The sequence below is a fragment of the Petaurus breviceps genome, unplaced genomic scaffold (genome assembly GCF_028583685.1).
Source record: "Petaurus breviceps papuanus isolate PSGF00001 unplaced genomic scaffold, PetGlider_PUasm1.0 175, whole genome shotgun sequence".
Taxonomy (NCBI): domain Eukaryota; kingdom Metazoa; phylum Chordata; class Mammalia; order Diprotodontia; family Petauridae; genus Petaurus; species Petaurus breviceps.
The window spans coordinates 69,009,353-69,028,757 of NW_027185764.1; the positions used below are offsets into that span (position 1 = coordinate 69,009,353).

Sequence of the window (19,405 nt, forward strand, 5' to 3'; positions counted from 1 at the left end):
AGATAGATAGATAGATAGATAGATAGATAGATAGATAGATAGATAGAGATACACACATATACATACATGTATGTATGTATACATACATATATCTAATTACTCTATTGCTTTTGTATTACTATATTCTTTTGTAATCCTACATATTTTATTTTATGCATTAAAAAATGTTTTTCACAAGGGGTCTATAGGGCTTTACCAGATTGCTTAAGGCATCCACATGACACCAAAAAAGTTAATAATTCCTTATCTAAGATATATCACCTCAAGCAAATCTCTTTACAAGGCTTGTCCCCAAAGCACCTATTCTAAGATACTTCCGGTACTCTTTTTTTTTTTTGGAGGGGGGAAGGCAGGGCAATTGGGCTTAAGTGACTTACCCAAGGTCACATGGCTCATAAGTGTTAAGTGACTGAGGTTGAATTTGAACTTGGGTCCTCCTGACTCCAGGGCCGATGCTCTTTTCACTGCGCCATCTACTTGCCCCAACTTCCAGTACTCTTGCAGGTAAACTTAGTTGTCTTGTGCTCAGTATCAACCACACTACTAATTGAACTCAAATCTATTCATCTACCTTAGAGTAAAAGCCCATCAAGAAAGGGCCACTTTGAGCCCTATGTCCAGAGAACCATCTAAAAACTGATTATAACACCAGTTATCACTGTTTTTCTAAGACACACATCACCTCTAAGGCTGGTTTCTCCATTCCCCAGTGAGACAAGGATACTTAGTTTAGATCTCCTCTTTGCTACCCCCACACTCTGTACACTGTATTATATTTCTCAGTTCCCATTTGCTTTCCCACCCTAGTTTCCTCAGAGAATGTAAACTCCCTGAGGTCATGAATGCTGGCATTTTTACCTTTGTATCCCCAGCACCTAGCACACACAGTCCCTTTGTGGGATTAATCAGAAGCATTAATTAAATGAGGCAGCCAGGTGGCACAGTAGACAGAACAAAAGATTTGAATCAGAAAGACCTGAGTTTAAATCCTACCTTAGACACTTACTAGCTATGTAACCCTGGGAACTGAACCACTCTGTCTCTGTTTTCCTCATCTGTAAAATGAATACTCTATAATTATAACACTTACCTTACAGACCTGTTGTAAGGACCAAATGAGATATTTGATATGTATGTATATGTCAAGTGACATATACATGTTAGCTATTATTCTTATATATTTATTAAATGGATTGTACAATAATCTCTAAGGTCCCTTTCAAATTCTAACATCTGATAAATGTACAACAGGTGTCCAGAAGTAGCAGTTTATGTCTCTGGGGCTCTCAGTCCCCCTGATCATTCACACATGACTCTGTTGCCTCAATGACCATTCCAGAGAACAAAAACATTCCAACTCAAACCACTTCCCTTTTGATGAACCACTGAAAAGAAAGGCCCCCAGTATGTCAATTTACATAGGGAGGACATAAATCTTCTCCTAGGAGGCCCCTCTCCTGAGTAAAGAAGTCAAAGAAAGAAGAAGAAAAACATAAAAGATGCTCTCTCTCTCTCTCCCTCTCTCTCTCTCTCTCTCTCTCTCTCTCTCTCTCTCTCTCTCCCCTTTCCCCCCTCCCTCCATTTCCCTCCATTTTTCCCTTTAGTTTTCCACAAATGACAGCTGCCAAGGTACAAATACCACCTGCTCCCAGCTTGTGATACAAGCTCTATGGAAGTGGAAGCAGAATGCTAGGAAAGGTTAGCATCGAGTATTTCAAAGTCCCATTTTTTGACTTAATCTCAATCTCAGAGGAAAGAGTCCAAATTGTTTTCTCAGAAATCTCTCAGTGTCAACTGAAACAGGCTTGAGTCTTTGTGACTCCCGAATGAAGGCTTAATCAGAAGGGGTGCTGAGAGCTCCAAATTAGGGTGAGGCTAGGCCCTGCTGAGCAGCAAATCCTGTAGGCTCAGCTACACATTGTTCTGTCCCAAATCTGGCTAAATGATATCCCTTCCCCCATAAAGACTTTGTCCTAATTTATTGACCTGTGATTTGCATACCCACTTCAAACTTGTCACCACAGGTCCAAGAATGACCTGATTTTTTTTTTTTCCTGAAACCTCCTGTAGCAGGAATTCAGCCAATTAGGAGGCAGAGTATATTTTCAAATCAGGGTCAGGGAAGGTCCTCAAATTCACTTAGGCTTATTAAGGGGCAGGGAAGATCTTCAAATTCCCATTACCATTATACCTCTCTATTAACCGCTGCTTTCGCTCTCAGTCTCTCCTGTTGGTATCTTGTATGAAAGATGAGGGATCACTTTTACCATGACTCCCCAGCCCCCATAGTCAAAGGAATTTGGTAACCACTCCTCCTAAACATCAGAATCTGATAGGTTTTAGTTACTACATAGAGAATAATATAAATTATTTTTCTAAACAAGCATACTGGACCTCATACATCCAAATAAAGGCTTCCCTTCAAAAAAATCCCTGTGAGGAAACTATACACTTATTCCAATGGTGAATTGACAGCTAAGTGGTGAAGTGGGTAGAACCCTGGACCTGGAATCAACAAGACCTGAGTTCAAATCCTGCCTCAGACACCTACTACCTGTGTGATCCTGACTATAAATCATTTAACCTCTGTTTTTCTAAGTTTCCTTACCTGTAAGATGGGAATAATAGTACCTACATCCCAAGGTTGTTGTGATAATCAAATAAGATAATAATTGGAAAGCACTTAGCACAGTACCTGGTACATAGAAAGTGCTATATAAATGTTAGCTTTTGTTTTTTGTTTTGTCAATATCCAAATGTTAGCTACTATCTGTAAAATGGGGATGATAACAGCACTTACCTCCCTGGACTGTTGTATCAAATGAGATAATATTCATAAAGCACTTAGTACAGTATCTGGTGCATAGCATGCACTAATATAAAATACTAGTTACCTAATCCTTCTTTAGATTTATCTGCAGAGGTTACCTAATTTCAGAGATAGAAAAATATCTTTTTCAGGGTAGACAAGATTTTTGAAAATAACCTAAAATCATCCTGAAACAAGTCACATAGGTACTCAAAATGAGAAATCCCATTTGGGCCAGTGGTATACTGGTAAATGTTTAACAACAAGTTTCCCAAGAATACAAATGTACACCTGATACACTTTTAAGTTTAGTTCACATCATTAACATATCTCCATTAATAATAATTAATTAATCATTAACATCTTAAATCTGGACAATCAATAAAACAATCAATCAAGCCCTGATTTGCAACATTTATTCATTTTGTAGATATAAATGCTAAAAATTTAATACTCAGGGGCAGCCAGGTGGCTCAGCGAGTAAGACCACTGGCCCCAGTGTTGGGATGACCTGGGGATAGAATCCGGGCTCAGATACTTAGCACCACACCCAGAAATAATTGGCCACGTAACTTTGAGCAAGTTACTTAACCCCAATTGCTTAAAAAAAAAATTTAATACTCAGCTCTTCTGAAACTGTTTGGATGGGCTTGTTTGATTTTGGGTCAAAAACAAAGTTTGAGCAAAGAACTGGAAACAAAGTAGGTGCCTATCCATTGAGAACAGGTAAACAAGTTGTGATAAATGAATGTAAAGGAATATTACTGTAGTATAAGAAATTCTGACTGTGATGAATATAATGAAGCTACATTAATTGATGCAAAATAAACAGAGCCAAGAAAACAATGTACACAACTGATTATAACAATGTAAATAAAACACATACATGCACACTCACACACACACATACACACATGAATGGTACCAAATTACAAAAAACAAGCATGACTCAAAAGCAGAGATGTAAGAAGTTACCCCCACTCCACCCCTTTGCACAGAGGAGAGGTCCATGAATATGTTAGTTACATTACCCATATTTTCAGACTTTTTTGATGTATTGATCAGTCATGCTATTGTTTTCACCTTTTTCTTTCTTTATCTTTAAAATATTCTTTGTTATATAGGATGGCAGCCTGGGAGGTAAGAGGAAGAGATAATGATACTAGAGGAAATTATAGGGATATTAAAAGTGACATCAACAAAAATTTATTTTAAGAAACAGAGTATGATTATTAAGTAACAAGACTAATTTTCTTGTATGCTCATAATCTGCTTTTTAATCTTTTTTTTTCTTTTTCATCATGTTCAGCTTGTTGTAAACCCATTTGGGGTTTTCTTGGCGGAGTACAAGAGTGGTTTGCCATTTCCTTTTCCAGCTCATTTTACAGATGAAGAAATGGTGGCAGAGTAAAGTGACTTGCCCAGAGTCACACAGCTAGTAACTGTTTGAAGTCAGATTTGAACTCAGGAAGATGAATCTTCCTGATTCCAGGCCCAGCACTCTATCCACTGTGCCACCTACCTGCCCAATCTGGTTCTTATACCAATTTTAAAAAGGCACTGTAAAAAAAAGAAGAAAAAGTCTGAGCAACATCAGCATCATCGGAATAAGAGTATAGCCTCCCATGGTGTTCATCTAGATAGAAATGTTCATCTAGATAGAAATGTTCATCTAGATAGAAAAGTTCTAGTACATTTGGTCTAAAATCAATCTTGTTACTTTACAATCTGACATCATAGGACAGACTGTTCAAAACTGTGATAAACATGTAAACTTACATGCAATGGATGTATTTATGTAACTGTATCCATTTATGTGAGAGGGAAAGAGGAAGGTTAATAAAGACCCTAGAAACATTTGTTTTTTTCTTAATCCTTTTCCCCCCTTTATCTCTTTCTCTCTTTTTCTTTATTCCTTTATTGTTTCCTTCCTTCTTTCCTTCCTTCCCTTCTTCGTTCCTTGCTTCCTTCCTTCCTTTCTTTCTTTCTCAGCAAGGCATCTATAATCAGGGCTCAGGTCACACATTACTGCTGTAAAGATGTAGGTGGAGACTTTATGGTTAAATGATCCCTGTTCCAACAAAGATGTCATCCTGAAGGAAGCTGGATAGGGGACATCATCAATCTTATAATTATTAACTAAGGTCATAAACATCAAGCACCAAATTAGTCTGATTGAATAAAAGCCAGGCACAGTCTTATCAAAAGAGAATCGAGCCTCTTTGATCTGGAGGTACTGTATCCTGGCTCACCAAGCACGAAGCCTCCACCTGGGTTTTCCCAGACAACTGGTGCTATTACTTAATTTCCAGATGTCTGGAGTTTCCAGTTCAAACTGGTCTTTAAACCACCACCACCATTCCCCTGACTTCCCTTCCTGCTCCCCCACCAAAAAAACAAAACAAAACAAAACACTGACATGTTAGCTCTTGACTGAAGTTTGAGCACCGGACAAGGCAAGGATCTTCATTACTGAATCAATGAAAGAGGGTCTGAGTGACATCTACTAAGTAACTAGATACAACCCACGGTCAGCAGAGATAAATAATTCAAACTAGTTTGGCACTAAAAAATAAAATGTAAAGAGAAAGAAAGAGATAAGTGGAACAGGGGTCAAGAAAAGGGTAACAAGTAGAGGGTGGAGAATAAAGAAAACAGAAAGAAAAAGGGGAAAAGAAAGAAAGGTAAATCATAACAGCATACATGTGAATAGCATGGAACAGGTTTTTTTTTTTTAAGTGAAATTTAGAGGCAGGACTTAAGATAAAGAGAAGGAACAAAAGAGAAAAGGAGGAGGGAGTGAAGAGGATGAGCTCAAAGAAAGAATCATAAGAAGTAATCTACCCACAGGTCCAGAAGCCACTCACATCCAGACAAAGTGTGCATCACACGAAGAGAAGGGAGAGAATAATAATAAGCATCATTACAGTGAGTGGAATAGTGGAAATAGCATTTAATTTAATGGCAAAAATCCTGAAGGTTTTGAGTCACAATTCTGATACTTACAGGCTGTGTAACTTCAAGTCAAGTCAATTAAATTCTGAGTCCCAGTTGTACCCTTCATAAAATGGGTATGATCATAATTGCTACATGATCACCATATGATCCTAGTATGAATTACAAGTTATCCTACATATGGTTTATACATATACATGAGACCTTACTTCTACTATGAACTACATTGGGGTTATTGTGAGGAAAGTACTTTGTAAACTGTACATCAAAAATGTAGACTTTATCATTACCCTCAATCATGAACTTGGCTCAATTTCAATTTAACTGTGAGTCCTGTTTGCCGCCTTACAACTCTTCTCAAGAACCGTCACCACAACCTGTGGAGTGGCCATTTCCTCTTTCTTCCAGTGAAAGGTCTTACATTAATCCACAAAAATTGTTGCAGCCACAAATTTTATTCAAGATAGCCAGGCTGCTGAGGACAAGTATAATTAACAGTTACATAACATGTTTGTTCTTCAAAGTGCTTTATAAGCATCAACTAATTAATATGTTACTATCTCCCATGTGGATCATCTCATTTTATGTAAAGCTTGACTAATGCCTGATTCCCAGAGAATTGAGAGCCCTTACAGGGGCTCAAGTTCTGGAGTGGGAGTCAGGAGATTCTTTCCACCTCTGGCCTTGATTTATGGCATGATCCTGATTAAGAAGAAATGGGAGAGGCTCCCCTAACTGCTAACCTTTTGAGGTCAGTGTCAGAGAGGATGGTTATCACACTCTCTCACAAAGTAGTAGTACAGCAGTTCCAAACAGAATTCTAGATTGGTCTGACCCTATGTGGCCACATAGCCTTCTGCAAGTTATTTTTTCTCAATCTCTCCAACTATGAATATTTGTCCTCTCCTTGCCCACTCCACATCATTCACTAGGCTATTGTGAGCATGATCAAATATGGGATTTCGAATATTTCTCTAATGGAATGACTCCAGCAGAACCTGTATACCTCATGAAAGGATTATTCTACATGGATTAGGTAACATAGTTTTAGGGATAAAACAATGAGTTCTGCTTTGAGACTAAGTTTGAGACATCTATGGGACATCCATTTGAGACATGCAATGGATAGTTGGTAATGCATGAGTGAAGCTAAGAAGAGAGCCCAGGACTGGAAACACACACACACACACATGTTTGCATGCATATATTTGTCTTTCTGTGTATGTATGGGGAGGAGGAGAGATTAAAAAAAGAGGAGAGGAGAAGAGAGAGGGAGAGATAGAGAGAGAGAGAGAGAGAGAGAGAGAGAGAGAGAGAGAGAGAGAGAGAGAGAGAGAGAGAGAGAGGGAGGGAGGGAGGGAGAGAGAAAAACTGAACATGTGGGAGCTAAGTGAGATAGCATAGAGGGGGAAAAAGAAGGAGGTTCAGGACAAAGCCTTACCCATAGTTAGTGGGAGTAACAGGGATGAATAGGAAAAGAGACTGAAAAGGAGCAGTCAGACAGATAAGAGAACTTGGAGAGAACAGTGCTTGAAAGCCTAGAGGAGAGAATATTTAGGAAGAAAGGATGGTTAATAATGTCAAATTAGAACAAGGAGAGGGGGGAATGAAATAGAAAAAAAAAATCCATTGATCACCATTTGAAAGAGATCCTATGAGGAAAACTCATAGAAATAGTATAGTAAAATTCTGAAACCCCCAGCTCAAGAATAAAATATTAAGAGCAACAAGAAAAAAGCAAATTAAATATTACAGTACCATAGAATCACACAAAACTTAGCAACAGAGACGCTAAAATACCACAGGCCTTGGAACACTATCTAGCAAAAAGCAAAAGAACTGGGGTTCTGGCTGAAAATATCATACCCAGCAAAGTTAAGCATAAACCTGAATTTTTTTAAAAAAGGACATTTGATCAACTGTCAGACTTGCAAGACTTTGTTAAAAAAAAAAACAGAACTTAACAGAAGATTTGACATACATGAGCCAAGAGAAACTAAAGATACATACTAAAGACTGATTACAAGTGATTCAATAAGGACTTTTTGCCTTTTATGTAGGTAAAATGTAAAATGTATGTCTAAGATTGTCATTAGCAACTGGGTAGTTTGTAAAGAATGATTGATGTAGACCTGCATATGCTATGACTTTAAAAAGTAAAACTATCTAGGAACAGTTAAAAAGAGCAATTATCTTATACAAATGAAGTGAGAGAAGGTAGAACCTACACAGAAGAATTAGTCGGGGGAGGAGGGCCAGTAGTTCTGGTAACCTAACTTTCATCAGGAATGAGTTTAAGAGGAAACAATACATATATGTCTAGAAGAGTATAAAAGTCTTCTAAATTCAGAAGTAATAGAATGGTAAAGGAATAGGGAGGGAGGACAAGGGAGGAATCTCTAGAGGGGAGGGTAAGGGAATATAAAGGAGGGTATAGAAGGGTGTTTAGATTTATGGGAATGGGAGGACAGGGGAGAGTTCCTTGGATGGGGGGTAGACTAAGTAGTAAGAGGGCAAGAAGCTGGTAGAAGTAAACTCAAGGAATGAGGGGGGATAGGAAATAAGAGACATGCACAGATGACTGACTTTGATAGACTTAGCTCTTCTCAGCAATGCAAGGACCTAAAACAACTCCAAAAGACTCATGATGGAAAATGCCATCCACATGCAGAGAAAGATATACAGGGTCTGAATGCAGATTGAAGCATACAATTTGCTCTCCTTTTTGTTTTGTTTTTTTCTTCCTCATGGTTCCTTCCATTTGTTCTAAATCTTAGAAGTATAGATACAACATAACTAAGGTGAAAATGTCTAATAAGAATGTATCTATAGAGTCAATATCAGATTGCATGCCATCTTAGGGAGGGGGTGGGGGAGAGGTGGAGAAAATTTAAAACTTATAGAAGTGAATGTTGAAAACTAAAAACAAATTGATTATTTTTTAAAAAGAAATGGAAAAAAGAGAGATATGCACAAACATAAAAACAGAGATCAGGAGAAGAATTTGTTAGGGAAAATATATGTCTATATACGTATGCATGTATATATGTATATGTATGTACCTATATGTGTATGTATATATCTATATCTATATCTAAATATGTCTGCACTTAATTGTAGCCTTCTGGAGGGAAGGAAGGGGAAAAAAGGACAAAGTAAAAAGTACACAGCAGAGAACAAAAGACAACTTCCAAGGAAGCAAAGAAAAGATGGACAACATTTAACACAATGTGTAGTATTTATCATACAGGATTTCTTGAAATGAAAATTTATTATGTATTTTGAATCCTCTCTTATGTTCTTCTGTGCACATGATATGCTTTTTTTCTTTTCTTATTTTGTACTTAAGTTTCAATATTTAAGTTTATGATATGTTTCCTTTTCTTTTCTCTATTCTGCATTTGAGTTCTGGTGTTTGAGTATAAAATTTAAAAAAAGAAAGAAAGAAATCAATACCTGACTTTGTCTCTCCAATCTATAATACAATTCCACACTCCAAATGTGTGGAATTCCTTCAACAAACATGAATCACAAGATAATGGGATCCTAAAGTTTGAACTGGGAGAATCCTTAGAGAACATCTAGTCCAACCTCCTTATATTACAGATGAGGAAACTGAGTCCCAAAGAAGTTGTGACTACCCAAGGTCACAGAATTTAGAATAATCAGAGCTGAGATTCAAAGTAATCTTTTCCCCAGTGTATCAAGTTGCTTCCCCAGCAAATTTAATAGTAACAATGAACCTAATGCACTAGGAAATTTAATAATAATAGTAAACATTTAGATTTGCAAAGTGCTCTCATTTATCCTCACCACAACACTGTGAGGACAGGTGCTTTTATTATACCCATTTTATAGATGAAGAAACTCGGGATGAGAAAAGTTAAGTAATTTGCCAGGGCCACACAGTTGGTAAAGTATCTGAGGTAGAATTTGAACTCAGGTCTTCCTGACTCCAAGTGTAGAGCTCTATCCACTGTTTTACCTAGTTAACTATATGTATATGTGTGTATGTATTTATGTATGTATATGCACATGTATACATATGTGTGAATGCTAAATGTATATGCATGTGTGCATGTATATACACACATATATACACACTGTGCCACCTATCATATGTCATAGATATATATTTGGAGAAGCTGGGAGAGAGAAGACTTTTCAAATAGGTGTACTGTTGGAGCCCTCCCATTTCCACACACATGTATGTATTGTATAGTTTCCAAGGACAAGAATCCAGGTTGGGACACAGTTCATACCTGTGCAACGTAAGGTGTTTTTTCTCCAAGTACCTTCTGCTGTGCAAAGTGAGGTAAGGTCTCCTTCAGTGCTCTCAAAGCCATCTATACAAGCATAGTGGACCACGCTTCCCAGGTTAGAGCTGTAGTTCCCCACAAGGATGGCATGCTGGATGACTGGTGGACTGCCACACTCTACCTCTACAACAGAAAATAATACACACATATTTGCATATTTAGATATAGATATGGACATATATATGCACACATATATAAACATATGTACATACATATGAAAAGCAAGAATGAATAAAAGAAAAAGAAAAGATGGCCCTCATTCTTTTTCTCTTTAAATTATTTTTGCTTCATTAATATTTCCCAACTACATGAAAAAAAAAATTTAACAATCACTTGTAAAACTTTTGAGTTCCAAATTCTTTCCTTTTTCCCATCCTTCCACCCTCCTTGAGAAGGCAAGCAATTTCATATCAATTATACATGTCAAGCAAAACATTTCCATATTACCCATGATGCAAATGAAAATACAAATAAAAATAATTAAAAAAATACAGAGAGTAAAAAATATATGCTTCAGTCTGCATTTGGAGTTCTCTCTCTGGAGTTGGATAGCATTTTTCACTATGGGTTCTTTGGAATTGTCTTGATCAGAGTACTGCTTTTACTTAGTACAATGTTCTGGTTCAGCTCACTTAACTTTACATCAGTCCATATGAGTCTTCCCAGGTTTTTTTGAAAGCATCCTGCTTGTTATTTCTTATAGCACAGTAATATTCCATCAGAATCATATATCATAATTTGTTTAGTCATTCCTCAATTGGTGGGTATTCTTTTAATTTCCAATTCTTTGCCACCACAAAAAGAGTTACTATAAATATTTTGGTACAAATAGGACTTCTTTCATTTTCTTTGATTTTCTGAGGATATAGACCTAAAGTGGTATTGCTGGGTCAAAAGGTATGGATAGATTTGTAGTCCTTGGGCCTAGTTCCAAACTGTTCTCCAGATGGTTGGACCAGTTCACAACTCTGTCAACAATGCATTAGTGTCCCAGTTTTTCCATATCCCCTCCAGCATCTGTAATTTTCCTTTTCTGTCGTGTTAGCCAATCTGACAGGTGTGAGAGTTGTTTTAATTTGCCTTTCTCAGGGCGGCTAGGTGGTGTAGTGAATAGAGCACCAGCCCTGGAGTCAGGAGGACCCAAGTTCAAATATGGCCTCAGACACTTAACACAAGAGCTAGTCATGTGACCTTGAGCAACTCACTTAATCCCAATTGCCTTACATTCCCCCTTCCATAAAGCAAAGATAACAATAATAATAATTTGCCTTTGATAAATAGTGAGTTGGAGCATTTTTTTCATGTGACCATTGATAGCTTTGATTTCTTCTGGAAACTGCCTGTTCATATCCTCTGACAATTTATCAAGTGGGGAATGGCTTTTATTTTTTTTAATTTGGCTCAGTTCCCTATATAGTTGAGAAATCTCATTCTTTTTTCCCCAAAACCTTCTTTCCTTGATACAGTTGAGGATACTACCAAACTCCTGTCGTCCTGATTCCAACTTCAAGATCATCCTTGACTCCTCAGTCTCACTAACCCCACAGAGTCAAATCTTCTCATATCTATCTTCATAGCATTTTTCCTACACATCTCCTTCTCTCTACTCCCATAGCCAACCTTGTATAGCCTCATCACCTCTTGCCTTGACTATTAAAAATCCTCCTATATACATAATATATGCATATTATGTATATATGCATATGTATGATAATATAACATATTATGTGTATATGTATATCTATACATATATGTATAGACATTTGTGTATTTAATGAGGGGTTGGCAAATGTCCAGATCCCTGTTGCGCACATATTTTATTATTCATTTATTTATTTACCTACATTACATATGTATGTAACAGGGTTTTGGCACATGCCCAGACTCCTGTTTCATATATATCTATATATGTAACAGGGGTTTGGTGCCTTCCCAGATCCCTGTTCTAGATATATACATAGAGACAAAGACAGAGACAGAGATCTAGCCCAATCCCCTCACTTTATAGATGAGAAAACTGAGACCTAGAGAGGTTGTACTCACATTTATACAGCTCACAAATAGCTCATACTTATATAGCACTTATAAAATTATAACACACTGATCATATACTACAGCAGAGTAGAAAGAGTCCTGGTCACAGAGTCAGAAGGCCCTGGGTTCACATATCAGTCACTATACCCTCCAAATCCTGGATTGCTGCCATCTGACCTGTTAAATGCACCCTGAGGACCATTGGGTCCTGCCATCCTCCCTGCTTCAGAACTTTGGGACGTGTCTACTTTTCCAACTGTACTGAAGCTGAGCCCATGTATAATGTTGTATATAACCTGTGGCATTCTGTCTCCATATCTTCCCAAAACAAAACTTCTTGAGAGAAAAGACTGTCTCACTTTTTTCTATTTGTATTACCAGAGCTTGGAACATAGAAAATGCTTAATAAGTATTTTTTCGTTCATTTATTGTAAATGCCAAGGTGTGCTTGGCCTCGCTCTTGAGATCAATATTTAATTTTCAGTCTGAGAATTTATATCCTGGAAATCAGCAAATATTATAAATCTGTACTTGATTTACTGTTTCGTTAACTATCTGGAATTAAGAAAGTGATGGAGAAAATGTTAATGCAGATTAAACTTTAAAATGTGTCATTCATATACATGTATGTATGTATATGTATACATATATATGTACACATACACACATACCAGTCATGTTGCTAAGTGTGAGGGATACAAAGAAAATTAAAAGACAGTCTCTGCTCCCAAGGACTTCACAGTCTAATAGAGGAGAAAACACGCAAACACCTATGTACAAATAAGATATTTACAAAATAAATTGGAAAATCATCAAGAAAGGGCTCTAGCATTAGGATTATCTGAAAAGACATTTTATAGAAAATGGGATTTGTACTTAGCATTCTGGCTTAATAGTAAATCATTCAATAAATGTGTGCTGAACAAATAGAATAGATATCAGGCCCATTATTTCCATAATTTCACTACTAATAAAGGCAGTCAGTTTCTCTGCAAGTTACAATCTTAGACAATTGCCTAAAGCACTGAGAGGTCAAGTGTTTTGGCCAGGGTCACAAAGGCAGTATATATCAGAGGCAGGGCTTAGCCTCAAGTCCTCCTAGCTTCAAGGCCAGATTTCATCTACTATGCTATGCTGGTTCTTTGAATGAATAAAGAATGAATGAAATTACAAAGTGAAATAGAACCATTATAAGTGAGTGATAAGTCTGGGCCGACAGAACAGACATATAGCTTTTGATAAAACTAATCAAGCAGATTATACATAGTATGAAATACACATATGTGTATGTGTTGTATATATGTGTGTATATCACTAATAATATGTTGACAATATATTGACTATTGATATATGCTATATATGTATATTCACATGTATATACACACACACACACACACACACACATATACACATTCCACCTTGTAATGCTGCACACAAAACCCACAGCTACCAAGCCCTGTACAGACACAAACAAATCATGTAGTTCGGGCAAAGAGCAAAGCAAATATGGAAAACTCAAAATAAAATAAACAAAGGTCACAGAAAAACCAGCTAGATTTATAGGCGTGGCTTCATACCATCCAGTTGGATCTATTCCAGGACTGGTACTCTATTATCCTTTGGCAATTGAGAGGCAGGCACAATGTAGGCTTGAGTAAGCTATAACACATTAGCAATGAAGAACTGAGCAAGAGAAGAGGCATAAAAACTGTTACCAAAGAAATATCTAACAGGAGAAGGGCATTATGAGCAGGCTATGTAGCTAGGTGGTATCCATGCAATGTCAAGAGAATTAGAAGGAAACCCTTCAAACACTGGCTAGATCCCCTATGAAGGATTTAAAGGAAAACATGAACAAAAGTTTTCCAGGATGAGAGACTACAGATGGGTCACAATTTGCATTTTTGGAGAAATTACCTACATCAATGAAATCACAAATAAAGTGAAGTTGTCAACATATAAAATAAATCATCAGGAGCTATTTTTTTAGTAGTAAATTAACTCCAAATTCTTACTGAATCTAGAACCTGCTTCACACAAATCAATACTGTAACATACATTTGTACTACCTTTCATTACCATCTAACACTTCCATGGGTATAAGTCTTTATCTCTCCAATTAAATTAAAAGTTTTTTGTGTCCCCTATGTTCTTTGCAAACCCCATAGCCACTAGTATAATGCTGGGTGTGGCACTGGTTTGTTATTAATATTGTTTAGACGTTTTCAGTCATGTTCAACTTTTCATGATCATTTGGGATTTTCTTGACAAAGATACTGGAGTGGTTTGCCATTTCCTTCTCCAGATCATTTTACAGATGAGGAAACTAAGACAGAGAGTGAAATGACTGGCCCAGGGTCACACAGCTAGTAAGTGTCTTGGGCGAGATTTGAATTCAGGAAGATTAATCTTCCTGACTCTGGAACCACTGAGCTTCATATCACTGGTACTTAATCATTATTCTTTTCTCTGACTCCTCTTGAGGGTCATGAGGTTAGGACTCGGGAGATCTAAGTTCTGATCCCTAACCTGCTTTTACATTGCTATGTCACCTCTGACAAGCCTCTTTGCCCCTCTGGGCATCAATTCCTTCATCTATAAAGAAGGGGATTATACTAAAGGATATATCAGGTCTTTTGTATGAGCAGTAGCTATTACTATTATCTAATCTTTTTCGGAGTTCAAATGGAAACCTTCCCTGGGATAAATTATTATCATATTATTATTCTCTTCTATTTAATGTTCTGTGTTATGTGGCACGGGTAGATAAAATAATTCCTATTTTTAAAACTTGAGTCAAAGTATTAAGAACCTAATCTATCTAAGTTCACCTTTTGTAGGTTCAATAAAAGCATCTTTTGGACAACTTCAGTAGCAGATAGGATGATGGAGATAATACGCACTTCATACTGTTTCCTCATGGATTTCACTTCTCCTGCCAAGTCTGTGTATTATGAAAGATTTCCATTTCAAGTAGTTTGGAGATTATCAGTATTTGATAAGGTAACATCTATTAAAAAACATTGTTCTTCAGCATTCATGGATCATTATCATTTCTGAGTGGTAGTGTGTATCAGTTAGTTCCATTAGTGATAAAGCTACAGTTCTATTTGTTGAAGTCTCAAGCATATTTTGAGGTATATATTAGTAGTATGAGAATTTTCCATCTATTAATTTATGAAAAATATAAGCTACTGATGTATAATTTCAGCCACCAGGTCACAGCTTGCTAGATATCTGGTAGGAGATAAATTTGTGCAATATGTAATGATGCGCTACACAGGTTCTATTATTTCCTCCCATAATCCCCTTTGCTTAATGCTTGGGTTCTTTAAAGCTAAACTTATTCTAATTTCTGGTGGCAATGACCTGATCTTGGATTGCCATCATATTATTAATGTTGTGGGGGGAAAATATAATTTTTATCAAAGTTCTTTTATGTGAAGTGATAGAATACTCGATATATGAGTGCTATAAGAAATGGTAAAGGGAATGGTTTCAGAGGCCTGTGAAGACTTGTATGAACTAATTCAGAATGAAGTCAGCAGAACCTAGAGTAGAACTGATTAAATAATAACAATATTGCAAAGCCAAACAATTCTGACTTAGGAACTCTGACCAATGCAATGACCAACCATTATTCCAGAGGATTCACAACAAAACATGCTACCTACCTCCTGACAGAGTTGACTAACTCAGATTACAGATTAAAGTACATGTGTATATGTGAATAATATATATGCACATATATATACATATATAATACCTGTATATGTATATATGTATGTGTGTGTATTTGGACATGACCAACGCAGGAATCTATTCTGCTTTATTATACATGTTTATAATATGGGTTCACAAATCTGAACAGCATAGTAAAGAGAAGAGACAAAATCTTGCTGACAAAGATCCACACAGTCAAAGCTATGGTTTTTCCAGTAGCAATATGTGGCTGTGAGAGTTGGAAAGCTGAGAGCCACAGAATCAAATGCTTTCAAATTGTGGTGCTGGTGAAGACTTTCAAGAGTCTCTTGGACAGCAATGAGGTCAAATCAGTCAATACTTAAAAAAATCAATTCAGACTATTCACTAGAAGGTCAAATACTGAATATGAAACTTAAATACTTTGGCCACATAATGAGAAGACAGGACTCACTGGAAAAGACTGTAATGTTGGGAAAGATTGAAGGCAAAAGGAAAAGTGAATGACAGAGGATGAGATGGATAGATAGATGGAAACAACAAATGTGAACTTGGACAGACTTTGAGAGATAGTGAAGGAAAGAAGGGCCTGGCATACTATGGTCCATGGTGTCACGAAAAGTCACACATGACTAAATAACTGAACAACAACAATAAAAATATGGGGTTTGTTTTTCTTTCTCAATTGGTGGGAAGAAGGTGGGAAGGAAGGAAGGTGGATTTTTGTTGACTGAAATAAATTTTAATTTAGAAAAAGAAAGATCATTGTTCTCATCTTGATCATTTAAATTCAAATAGAGTCATAGGCCAAGTCATTATCCTGCTACTATTCTTTTATATATAATTTTCTGCCATCTATTGCACATGCAGGTAACTGAAATAACTGCTTTTTGTAACTGAATAAAAATACTGAGATGCAAGTTCATTTTCTCTGGGTTAACTAAAAGCATGTAATAATTTTTATTGCTACTATTACTATTCTGGACTTGTGATCCATAGAGATTCTACTACAATATCTGTTCCTGATTTGTTGGGGGAATGAAGTCATTACATAGCCACTAGACAGAGGTTTTGAAAAATAGTGAAAAAATAGTGAATAGTGAATAGTATTCCCTGAAAATGGAGGAAGGGCAAATGTCATTCTCATTTTTGAAGGAAAAAAATATATCCCTAGCAATTACAAGAAGAACAGCTTAACATCATACTACAGGAGAAATTTTTTTTTGGGGGGGGGGGAGCAGACCTGTGGATTCAGCCATTTTGAGAACTCCTAGAATAGAAACTTCTTTCAGCAGTGAAAATGAACAATTCTCTCATAATTTATGTCTTAGAGAGTTGCCTCAGGGGGTTGAGAAGTTAAATGACTTGCCCATGGTTACATAGTCAGTAGCTTCCATAAGAAACTGGACTGAACCCAGGTATGTCTTCCTGACTCCACAATCAGCCCTCTAGCCACTATGTCATGCTGTGTCTCATCAACCTCATCATTATTTGCTCCTAATTTTATTTGAGAGAAACTTAAACTGAAAAGTTATTATTTTCTAACCTCTTCCATCTTACTGAATTTCTTGGGTTTGGCTATACGTAGATAAACCTTTATATTAGAATCACTTTTGCATTTAATTATATCTAGTATGAAAACTGAATTTTTTTTCTTCATCTAGTATTTCAATGGTTGGCAATAAGAATAAAAGCGATTTTATTGCAATTATCATGAGAAAAAAAAGGGGAAAGGTGGTAATTTGCCAGAAAGCACATCCTCCAGAGTAATTTATTAACCACGGCAACAGTGCTAATGAGGTTATTAATACAAAAAAAGTCCACTTCCCCTTAAGGCAACAGAAAGGGAAAGAAATTACTTTTTGACTTTTTGCAAATTATTCTAAAGTCTTGCATGAATTTTGCTCAGTTTAATGACTGTTGATTAACTATATGGTTCCTTCAGATCATATTCATAGGAAAGGCTCAATTAGAGAAAGAAGAAAAATTTCCATTTCACACAGCACCATTCATTGTTAACATACATATATAGAAATAGAAACAGCCCAGATCACAGCATTTCAGATGCCAAGATGGGGGTGATGGAGTCAGGACTGGGGGAGGAGCAGGGCTTAGAACAACTAAAATGAGGAAATCATCATCTCTCTTAATAATCTTATTTGTAGTAGATTTTCTGTTCCATATGGTGCAAAGTTTGTTTATATGTCTCACACCGCAAAGGAAAAATGGGCAAAAGAATTTTCTAAAATAATAAAAAGATATATTAGGCAAAATGAAAATAAAAATGTTTAATCATGCAGCATGGTATAGTCTAGAAAGTACTATATTGGGAGGAGAAAATATAAGATCTGCTCCTAGATTCACTACTAGCTGTAATGGCTCTCTGGACCTGTTTTTCCACACAATTTCTCAACTATAAAACAAAAAGATTTGTGTCAGCCCTCTATTATTAATGGAGGGAAAAAGAAAAATAAAAAAAAATCTTCCTATTCTCTTCTTAAACTCTATTTTCCTTCTCTTTTTCTCCTATCACCCTTTCAAGCCACTTTCAAAGTTCATCCCACCTACCCAGAGCACTGATCATGTGTTTTTTCCTTTAAAGAAAAATACATTTCAATTGTTATGATGATTTTACATATATATAAAAATCTTTTAATTTAACCCTGAAAATATCTTTACTTATACAAAACAAAAAGTTTTGTCTTGACAGTAAGCAACTCAAGAAGTGCCATTATAACAAAGCTAAGGATACAGGTCTGTGTCTTATTACTCCTAAGAGCTAAGTCATGAAAGCACTAAATAATAAATATACCAATTATGAAAAAATACAGAGACAGCATTTTGGGTGGGAATCAGGGTCCAATAGTTAGTTCAGCATAAGCCTACCAAGAGCAAGACATAGAGGATACTCCCTTGAGAGATAGCCCAAAGTCACAAAAATCAGGATTACATCAAGAAAGAGGGGAAATATGTCCCCTTAAAAATAATGCTAAACAAGAAATCTTGAAAATATCTAAATATGTCTGGAGCTTTAAAAGATCATAATGCCTCTAGAACAGTGTCCATATGTGATTTTCCCATATTTTCCAGTTCCCATTTACTTTATAATTAGTTATTGGTACTCCATTAATTTTTGCTGCTGTTATATGAAGTAATTTGCTGTGAATTGGTCTAAACCCTTATAGCCTAATAACTACTACAACTTATGGAATAGCTTGCTATTCAACAGTAGGAGGGAACAACGACCAGTTCATTTTCCTCTTCTCCCTAACATAGCTTTAAAAGCATTTTTGGTCGTTCTTAGCATTTCTTACAAGCCTCAGCTCTTCTCTTTAGCAAACTGCTGATCTTTTTAGGATCATACTATGCAGTCTCAGTTTTCTCTGCTACTATGTTACTACATTCTGTGTATTTGTGTATACAAACACATATATGTTATATATGTGTGCATATGTGTATGTGTATATTATATATATATATAATACACACATATTTTTTTAAGACGCAGCTGGTGATTCAGTGGATAGAGCACTGGGCCTAGAATCAGGTAGATTTATCTTCCTGAGTTCAAATTTAGCCTCAGATA

At 36.4% G+C, this 19,405-nt stretch overlaps 1 protein-coding gene across 3 annotated transcripts in view; it reads right to left on the reverse strand.

The window, feature by feature from the left end:
* SUSD1 (sushi domain containing 1) overlaps nt 1-19,405 on the reverse strand; it is a 365,003-nt gene that overhangs the window by 222,864 nt on the left and 122,734 nt on the right. For all 3 annotated transcript variants that reach the window (XM_069085316.1, XM_069085318.1, XM_069085317.1), the window contains one exon: nt 10,027-10,206. In XM_069085316.1, the coding sequence (XP_068941417.1) occupies nt 10,027-10,206 (180 nt within the window). The remainder of the gene's footprint in view (nt 1-10,026; nt 10,207-19,405) is intronic.